Consider the following 10,000-nt stretch of genomic DNA (forward strand, 5'->3'; position numbering starts at 1 on the left):
GTTGGAGCATTCTCCTCTAGTCTCACTTTCTCATCTGGTCTCAGTCTCTCATCCTCTCTTGCTCTCTTTCCCTCTCAGTCACACACACACACACACACACACACACAAGTCAGAGACTGACTCACTCACTCACTCACTCTCTCTCTCTCTCTCTCTCACTCTCACTCTGCATCTCTCTCTCTCTCTCTCTCTCTCTCTCTCTCTCTCTCTCTCTCTCTCTCTCTCTCTCTCTCTCTCTCTCTGGCCAGTGGTATGACAGTGACCTTATGCAGCGGTTCATGTTGATGTCCACTGCCTAATGCTAAGACACTGTGCGCTCACTGCCTAATGCTAAGACACTGTGCGCTCAAAGCCTAATGCTAAGACACTGTGCGCTCAAAGCCTAATGCTAAGACACTGTGCGCTCGAAGCCTAGTGCTAAGACACTGTGCGCTCACTGCCTAATGCTAAGACACTGTGCGCTCAAAGCCTAATGCTAAGACACTGTGCGCTCGAAGCCTAGTGCTAAGACACTGTGCGCTCACTGCCTAATGCTAAGACACTGTGCGCTCACTGCCTAATGCTAAGACACTGTGCGCTCACGGCCTAATGCTAAGACACTGTGCGCTCACTGCCTAATGCTAAGACACTGTGCGCTCACGGCCTAATGCTAAGACACTGTCCGCTCACTGCCTAATGCTAAGACACTGTGCGCTCACTGCCTAATGCTAAGACACTGTGCGCTCAAAGCCTAGTGCTAAGACACTGTGCGCTCACGGCCTAATGCTAAGACCCTGTGCGCTCACTGCCTAATGCTAAGACACTGTGCGCTCAAAGCCTAATGCGAAGACACTGTGCGCTCAAAGGCTAATGCTAAGACACTGTGCGCTCACTGCCTAATGCTAAGACACTGTGCGCTCAAAGCCTAATGCTAAGACACTGTCCGCTCACTGCATAATGCTAAGACACTGTGCGCTCACTGCCTAATGCTAAGACACTGTGCGCTCAAAGCCTAGTGCTAAGACACTGTGCGCTCACGGCCTAATGCTAAGATACTGTGCGCTCACTGCCTAATGCTAAGACACTGTGCGCTCAAAGGCTAATGCTAAGACACTGTGCGCTCACTGCCTAATGCTAAGACACTGTGCGCTCACGGCCTAATGCTAAGACACTGTGCGCTCACTGCCTAATGCTAAGACACTGTGCGCTCACGGCCTAATGCTAAGACACTGTGCGCTCACTGCCTAATGCTAAGACACTGTGTGCTCAAAGCCTAATGCTAAGACACTGTCCGCTCACTGCCTAATGCTAAGACACTGTGCGCTCACTGCCTAATGCTAAGACACTGTGCGCTCAAAGCCTAGTGCTAAGACACTGTGCGCTCACGGCCTAATGCTAAGACACTGTGCGCTCACTGCCTAATGCTAAGACACTGTGCGCTCAAATGCTAATGCTAAGACACTGTGCGCTCACTGCCTAATGCTAAGACACTGTGCGCTCACTGCCTAATGCTAAGACACTGTGCGCTCTGAGAGCCTCTCCACGCCAGAGCAACAGCGCGGGGCCAATGTCTGTCACATCAAAATGCAAACAAGGACAATGGCCGCACACAAGTGAGCACCACTAACCAACAGGATGCACATCCTGTGTGTGAACGTGTGCTTGTGAGTGTGTGTGTGTGTGAGCCTGTGTCTGTGTGTGTGTGAGCCTGTGTGTGTGTGTGTGTGTGTGTGTGTGTGTGTGTGTGTGTGTGTGTGTGTGTGTGTGTGTGTGTGTGTGTGTGTGTGTGTGAGAGAGAGAGAGCCTGTTTCTCTGTATGTGCCCGTTTCTCTGTGCGTACGTGTGTGTCTGGGAGCCTGTGTGTGTAGGCGTGCGTGAGCGGGTGCTTCCTCCACACTCGGCTGCGGCCAGGTTCAGGTTCTCTTCTCTGCGTTCCCTCCCCCACACTCCATGTCTACAGTATATATCTGTGGGTCGTTTTGCCACTTCCTGTGTTCCTGCTCCTCTCCCTTTTCGCTGGGCTTTCCCTGTCTCCCTTTCCCTCTTTATCCCTGCATGCACTTGATGGATGTCAATTAGGGAGGAGAAGTTCACCAGTCCCTGGGCCAGGCCGTGGGGGGAGGAGAGCCAGCAAGGAGCCCTGCGCAACATGATCCCAGCTCAGCTCCAGGGTGGATATGGACTCTAATGGGTCACTCTAACGCACTTGCATGTGTGCGTGTGTGTGTGTGTGTGTGTGTGTGTGTGTGTGTGTGTGTGTGTGTGTGCGTTATTGTGAAAGTGAGTGATACTATGCCTGAGTTTGAGAGAGACAGAGAGAGAGAGCAAGTGTGTGTGTGTGTGTGTGTGTGTGTGTGTGTGTGTGTGTGTGCGTTATTGTGAAAGTGAGTGATACTATGCCTGAGTTTGAGAGAGACAGAGAGAAAGAGAGAGAGCAAGTGAGTGTGTGTGTGTGTGTGTGTGTGTGTGTGTGTGTGAAGGGAAAGCATGAATGAATCAGCATGTGTGCATGCATGTGTGCATGCGTGTGTGAATGTGTGTGTGTGCGTGTGTGTGAATGTGTGAATGAGAGATTGAATGAGTGACTATGAGGGAGGGAGCGTGTGGAGGGGGTGGTTGGGGGTCTCTTTGTGCTTGTAGTACTAAGGGGATGGTCCTTGCAAGACAAAGGCAAAGGCTGGGAGTAGCACGCACACACACACACACACACACACACACACACACACACACACACACACACACAAACTCTACTCCTCAGCTCCACTAATGTGTATGAGAGACAATGGCAAGAAGCGGCTTGACTTTGTGACCTGACATAGGACACTTACAAACAAAGAGAACTGCTGAAATCTAGCGTCAAAATACACTTGAACTGAACACACACACAAACACACACACACACACACACACACACACACACACACACACACACACATACACACACAAAGAACATGGCTGTGAGAACTATGTCCAAGATGCAGGTTCAAAAACAAAGTAAAGAAAAACAATAACAGCAGCACACGTGCTTCCAGAGTACACACTGATTGTTCATGGAGTCCTATTGTTGTTGATGTAGAGGGGGGTTGTGGAGAGCTACAAGCAAGACTGCAGCGCAAGTAAAGCTCCAGCCCTCCGATGCTCCAGGAGCGATGAAAACATGAGCTAGCTTGGGTGTGGGGGGAGGGCCAGGGGCAGGGAGGAGGGAGATTGGGGGGGGGGGGGGGGGGGGGGCAGCAAGGTTGTCATCTCTGGTTCTATGATGTAATCCCCTAAAATTAGCTCCAGCTTCAGCAGATCCAGCAGCAGCACTGAAAGCACATGTTTATAACCCAGGACCAAAGCCCTCTGCCCGTCCAGATCATACTCTCTGTCACAACCATCCCATTAGGAGTTCATTTTTTTTTTCTGTAAGGTTGCTTTGTTTTGTTTTAAAGTGGAAACCGTGTGTTTGGGATGTGCAGTGTTAGATAGCCCCTGGTCTGAGGACAGAGGAGTTTGGGCAGGGTGAGGTAGGGACTGGAGGAGAGGGGCACGGCAGAGCCGGGCGGGTGGGGGTGGTGGGGGGGTAGAGCCGCTTATCAAGCGCTCATAAATCTTTTGGAACCAGGGGGCAGAGCAGGTAAACCCCCCAGAGGCCCACTCCAGTCAAACACATCCCATTCTGCCCCCTCTAGCGGGCTCTGGCTCTCTCTGCCTCTGTCTCTCTCTGTCTCTCTCTCTGAGAGCAAGGCTATACAATCACTCAGGCTATTTCAGTTCGCACGAAAGGGGCAATGCCAATGTGCTTAATTTCTACTTGAGTGCTACAAAATAACAATAATTTGACAATGTTGTAGATTGTTACTGCCCGTGCTTAGTGGCACCTTTAGAGAGCCAGTAACACTGCATTGACGAAGCGTTCAGACTTTGTGTTTTCCCAATCATGGTCATGAGGCTTTTTAGTAAAGCTCTGTTTTGTTGACATACTGAAGTGTTCTGGATCCGAGTGAGAGACTATCTTGTAGCATTTGGTGTTATCGGTTCACACTGAATCCGTTAAATATGCCTTTCTATTGCGTCATTTTTCTCATTTAAAATAACAGAGCAAAGCGAGCGACAGAAAGAAAATAGGCAAGGGCCGTCTGACAAAAGCTCTCTCAAAACGTCGCATTGCATCGCGCTGCTCGCGTCGCTTTCAGTCAGGACACTCCAATTGAAAACAACGTATTTTAACAAGGTTTTATCGCTAATGTTTGCTTGTATCGCGTCCGGTTAGGACATGCTGTTATTTTGAATTTTGAAGCTACCGTTTTAGTTGCAGTAAACATAGGGCTGGCACATTATTATTCTTTTTTTCTCTCTCTCTCTCTCTCTCTGATTCATGTACAGTATGTTGGCATGACAAATATTTTTGCCCTAGCAGACTATTTTAACACAAGGCAAACAAGATATGGCAAACACAGGTATTTGCATCCAAGATGCATAACAATGCATGTTTTTTTTTTTTCTCTCTCTCTGTCTCTCTTTCTCTCTTTCTATCTCTCTCTGTGCAGTGATGCGCATCACTGCTACCAGCAACATACTTAGAAACTTTTTTTCAAAAAGAGTGGACTTCCTCAACAAGTGGAACACAACACCAAAGAAACCATAGAGACAGAGACATACACACACACACACACACACACACACACACACACACACACATACAGACAAACAGACACACGTGCACACTCACACACTCACACATATATATACACATTTGTCCTGTGCAAGCAAAAGAGGAAATATCACAGGCAGACGTCTTGCAGACTTGACAGGAAGCAGTGCACCACAAACCGTTTCTTCCGGCCCAGTTCTCTCTGTCTATATTTCTCCACCTCTGACAGAGTCTCAGGACTCCGTTAACTTAAACACTATTCCAGTACATCTCTTTGCTGCTCAGAGAGTGTGTGTGTGTGTGTGTGTGTGTGTGTGTGTGTGTGTGTGTGTGTGTGTGTGTGTGAGTGTGTGAGAGAGAGAGAGAGAGTGTGTGTGAGTGAGTGAGTGAGTGAGTGAGTGAGTGAGTGAGTGAGTGAGTGAGTGAGTGCAAGAAAGTGAGAGATTGAAAGAGAGAATGTCTGTGTGTGAATTTGAGTATGAGTGTATAGTGAGCTGAAGAAATCCAAAGAAAAGTAAATGTTGAACGTCATAGGTTTCAAAATAGTGTTTCTAGTGAAATGTGTAGTGAAATAGGCTTACTCATCACCAGTAATATCTTACTCACTGGGCAAAGACTGCACAACATCCTGCAGAGACCAACTTGGCATAATATTGTATGCAAGTCTGGAAACAGTGAACAAGTGACCTTCATGGCACCTTCACACTTCGCTCTCGCACGCACGCACGCACACACGCGCACACGTTTCTAAACACAGACTGAACTCAGTGTACTGGTGAATGTGGTATTCACATCTCTGTGACCATCATTAATGACCACAAGCCCACTCCACAGCCTGCTGACCTACAGGCGCTTAGTTGTAGCTTCTCCACAGCCCCTCACAGAAACAGCCACCAGAGACTGCCACCGACACCAGGGCCACACTCGGCGACCTCTGCAACCGTACTGAATCATAGGTGAGGAGAGGACAAACCCACAGAAAAAGAGATTTCTAGACACTTACTGGAAGACAAAGATTCTCTACCTGACACTGACACAGACTCTCCTAACCACACTCCAACTGCTTGCTGCTGAGGGTGACTGCGTCAGCAACTACAAATGATAAGGTTTCAGCGAGTGCGGGTATCTCACATGACACCTCTGACGGAGGCTCTTTGCCAGTTGTTTCAACTAGTCTAACAGTGGCATTAGCGAGATTTTCTATCGGCAGACCCAAGTACCACTGGACATCTCTAATAAACTCACTTGTTTCACCACCAGACAAACACACAGCTCCTCAAACAACCTACCAACACACAGCTCCTCACACAGCCAACCAACACACAGCTCCTCAAACAACCTACCAACACACAGCTCCTCACACAGCCAACCAACACACAGCTCCTCAAACAACCTACCAACACACAGCTCCTCACACAGCTAACCAACACACAGCTCCTCACACAGCTAACCAACACACAGCTCCTCACACAGCCAACCAACCCTCAGCTCCTCAAACAACCAACCAACACACAGCTCTGAAACAACTAACCAACACACAGCTCTGAAACAACTAACCACCACACAGCTCTTCAAACAACTTACCAACACACAGCTCTGAAACAACTAACCAACACACAGCTCTGAAACAGCTAACCAACACACAGCTCCTCAAACAGCAACCCAACACACAGCTCCTCAAATATACTATTCAATGCCCTGCATGCTCACACAAACTCAAACACACAGCTCACAAACAGCAAACCAACACACATCTCTCAAACAACAGCCACACACACAGTTCTCAAATATTCAATCCAGGGTTCTCTCTTAGAACAGTGCTACATCACTGCCTGCTCACACAAACACAAACACAAAGGTCTCAAGCATACTACTGAGATCAACATTCTCTAAGGGCAGTCTTCACCTCCCTCTCACTCACACAAACACCCAGTGTACTAAAACACCATTCAGTCCAGCACTGCTAAAACACTGCTCACTGTTTGCTCTCCAACCCAACCCAACCCAACCCAGCCCAGCCCAGCCCAGCCCAGCCCAGAGGACAGAATGCTCCTAGCTCACCTGATGGTCAGCGTAGTCCTGGAGAGAGAGCAGCCATGGTCAACAGCAGAGGGGACGAGGGCCACGGTGGTGAACATGGTGGACGGAGAGAGAGGGGGCCATTTAAATGTTATGCACACACTCATAGAGGGATCACCCAGACACATACACATTTAAACACATCCTCTCTCTCTCACACACACTCAAACACACAGACACAGACACAGACACACACACACTTAGTCCTTGTTATTCTGTGTTTACCCTCCAGAGAGAGGATCAAGATAAAGTTGCATGCGCAGGTGCTTGTTCCCATGTGTGTGTGTGTGCAGGAGAGTGTGCTCGTGGGGGAGAGCTTGCTAACCGCCACAGAAGCCATGCGTGGGTCACACAGATTACCACCAACTCAAACCGAAAAGCCACTCAAGATGGAGACTATCAGCGAGTACTCCCCCACACACTAGATTACTGATGGGGGAAAAACATTTGACTATAATCATGCAGAATGAACTGTCAACAGTCAAGCTGAAAGGACAGATGGCGAAAAAACTTAAACAAAAAAAACTTGTAGGCGATCAAACAATAGACAATACAGACAATTGTATATAAACGTATAAATTCATTAAGATATTGACACAATGTAGTGCCCCCATTTCATCCACGTCTGCATTGAACAGAAAATGTGTTCTTATGTGTGACTGCCGCCATGTAGAACATGTACAGAGGTTGTTAGTAAGGAACATTAAAGAGAGTTTGACAGTTCTTTTCTCAGTCTCAGTTATTCTTGAAGACAGACTGCATTGTGCTGACAGTGGCTTTGTGTCAATTATTATGGGAGCTCCCTATGTGCTTTAAAAGCAGGAATCCTTACCGTGTTCTTGTATGTCATTTCCACCATACACAACAACATACACAGTGGTGGTTAGTGAGGAGTATTCAAAAAGAGTTTGAAAGTTCTTTAAGAGTTTAGGTGTGTTACAAGATAACACTGTATTGTGCAGATCAATGGTGTTATGTCAGTGGCTCTATGCGGTCCCTCTACTGTATGTCCAGTAGAAATTTGGGATGAGCTCCTTACCGTGGCTGGTCTGGCAGGGTCCTGTCCGTCGGTGATGAGTTCGCGCTCGCCGCGGGGGTTGACCCGTCGGAAGCGCCGGCGCGAGTGTCGGTGCGGGCCGTCCCTCTGCAGCGCCGCGTCCTCGCCCTCGCTGCCGTTTTCCACCTGCGACGCAAACGGACCGTCATGCTCCTCCTGGTTGAACATCCAGGTCTTCCATATGACCGAGAGCCGGTTCAGACGCAACAGGCTCATGGGAACGGCATTCAAAAAACACAACAGCAGGCTAACGAAAAACACACGGAGCGGAGCGAGGAGAATACGCGCGTGTATGCATGCGTGTGTGTGCGCCCATGTGTGTGTGTGTTTGAGGGTGTCGCTGCGGCAATGTCTCAATACGTGCCAGACCTATGAGTAAGGCTGCGCACTGTGAGTGCTTTGCAAGTCTGACAGCGTGAAAGCACAGACCTTGCAGAGGCCACAGCTTCCTGTAGGAAACTGTAAATATACAAATATCCTCTCGGCGCTTGAGGGAACATAAAAAAAAAAGATTCCGGCCATAGAATTGATTCTCTGTAAGACTGGAGACCCATTCTACTACTTTATTGTTGTTGGAGTATTTCACAGCCTAACATTACATAATGCAATTACACGCCCTTGGCAGCACCAGTGTTTCGGGGGTGTGTGTGTGTGGGGGGGGGGGATTGACATGCCGCGAGTTAACACTTGACCTTCACTACACCACCAACGACGGAGAAAAACACAGTGCTTTCTAGAACTCTCCGTGTCGTTGTGTTCCCAGCCCTGCTGAGCACCACTGAGCTGATCAAACAGGCCCGCTGGGTCAGGGCGAAAGGCCAGCAACGGATGACCTGCTGAAAACAAGCAGAAGCCGAATGACAGAAAAAGAGAGAGAGAGATGCAGAGACAGAAAGAGACAGAGAGATAGAGAGAGAGAGAGAGAGAGAGAGAGAGAGAGAGAGAGAGAGAGAGAGAGAGTGAGAGTGTGTGTGTGTGTGTGTGTGAGTGAGTGAGTGAGTGAGTGAGTGAGTGAGTGAGTGAGAGAGAGAGCGAGAGAGAGAGAGAGAGCAGACGTCTGCAGACGGCTCTAATACCTGCGTTCTGGCTGCTCTCGTGCCTGTGGGTAAAACCCCTGAAATGACGCACGCATGACACATAGCGAGAAATAAATAAACTCTGATACATCTGCTTCTTCTCCGTGTACTAGTCTAGTCATACGAGTCTGTCTTGGACATGTAAATTACTTCTTTTAAATACGTCTCGTACAGTAGTCTTTTCCACTCCAGTCACTGCTTGTTAGTGAATATGGACATCAGCTGTGTGGTGTTACAAATCTGGTGCATATGCGCATCACTTCCTGCCTGGTGCAGTGAGAGACTAGATTGAAGAGATTGAGAGAAAACGGAGGGAAAAAGTCAGGGGCCATTTTGAGACGCTGTCAGGTCCAGGCGGAGCGGCCATCCATCAGCGTGGTTATGGGAGGCAGCAGCCCAAGTGGCAGCGGGGAGATGAGAGACAGACGGCCGGCTATGGCCAAGCACCCCCGCTATCCATCAGCTGACTGAGGTGTGTGTGTGTGTGAGTGTGTGTGTGAGTGTGTGAGTGTGTAAGTGTGTGAGTGTGTGTGTGTGTGTGTGTGTGTGTGTGTGTGTGGGTAGGGTGGCAGGCAGGGAGGCCTCTACAAACCATCCGCCGAGATGCCCCGTTCCTGCTCACACATCCCAACCATGTGACTGAGGGAGTCTAAGTGACATCCGTACCAGTTGCATGAGCGTCAGCACGGCCACATCTGTGGTTGTGGCACAGACTATTCCATAGAAAGTGGAAAGGACCTTTGGGGGGGGAATCTTGAATATAGGGAAGTCCACAACGCTTGCTGCACGCAATAGGAATTCTCTGGTAACTACATTGCTAATGCACTCGTTGTTGACAGGCCTGGTGTTTTTGCTACAGTGTGGCAGCAGAATGAACAGCTGCAGCCTAAATGTTTCAGCTGTGTCAGTGTGTGTGTGTGGGTATGTGTATGTGTTCCTTGGAGGGTGGGATAAAATGTGTGTGGTCTTAAGATCTCAGACGCCAACACATTTGCACACAGTTGGGGGAGGGTGGTGTTAACTTACATGACAATACCCCCCCCCCCTTCTCAAATGGGCAGGAACTCCTCAAGTCCTCCAGTCCTCTCAACACTAACGATATGTCCCATTACCTCCCATAATTCCCTATCTCTTCAATTAGCAAGAAGGCTGGGTGTATCATTACTCCTAAGC

At 48.9% G+C, this 10,000-nt stretch overlaps 1 protein-coding gene across 7 annotated transcripts in view; it reads right to left on the reverse strand.

Annotated features, from left to right (window-relative positions):
- Window positions 1-10,000, reverse strand: part of rapgef6 (Rap guanine nucleotide exchange factor (GEF) 6) — a 90,112-nt gene that overhangs the window by 54,788 nt on the left and 25,324 nt on the right. For all 7 annotated transcript variants that reach the window (XM_042093808.1, XM_042093804.1, XM_042093805.1 and 4 more), the window contains exons 6-7: window positions 7,734-7,877; window positions 6,677-6,694 (exon numbers count right to left, since the gene is read on the reverse strand). In XM_042093808.1, coding sequence (XP_041949742.1) covers window positions 6,677-6,694; window positions 7,734-7,877 — 162 coding nt within the window. The remainder of the gene's footprint in view (window positions 1-6,676; window positions 6,695-7,733; window positions 7,878-10,000) is intronic.

This window comes from Alosa sapidissima, chromosome 5 (assembly GCF_018492685.1).
Source record: "Alosa sapidissima isolate fAloSap1 chromosome 5, fAloSap1.pri, whole genome shotgun sequence".
Classification (NCBI taxonomy): Eukaryota; Metazoa; Chordata; class Actinopteri; order Clupeiformes; family Clupeidae; genus Alosa; species Alosa sapidissima.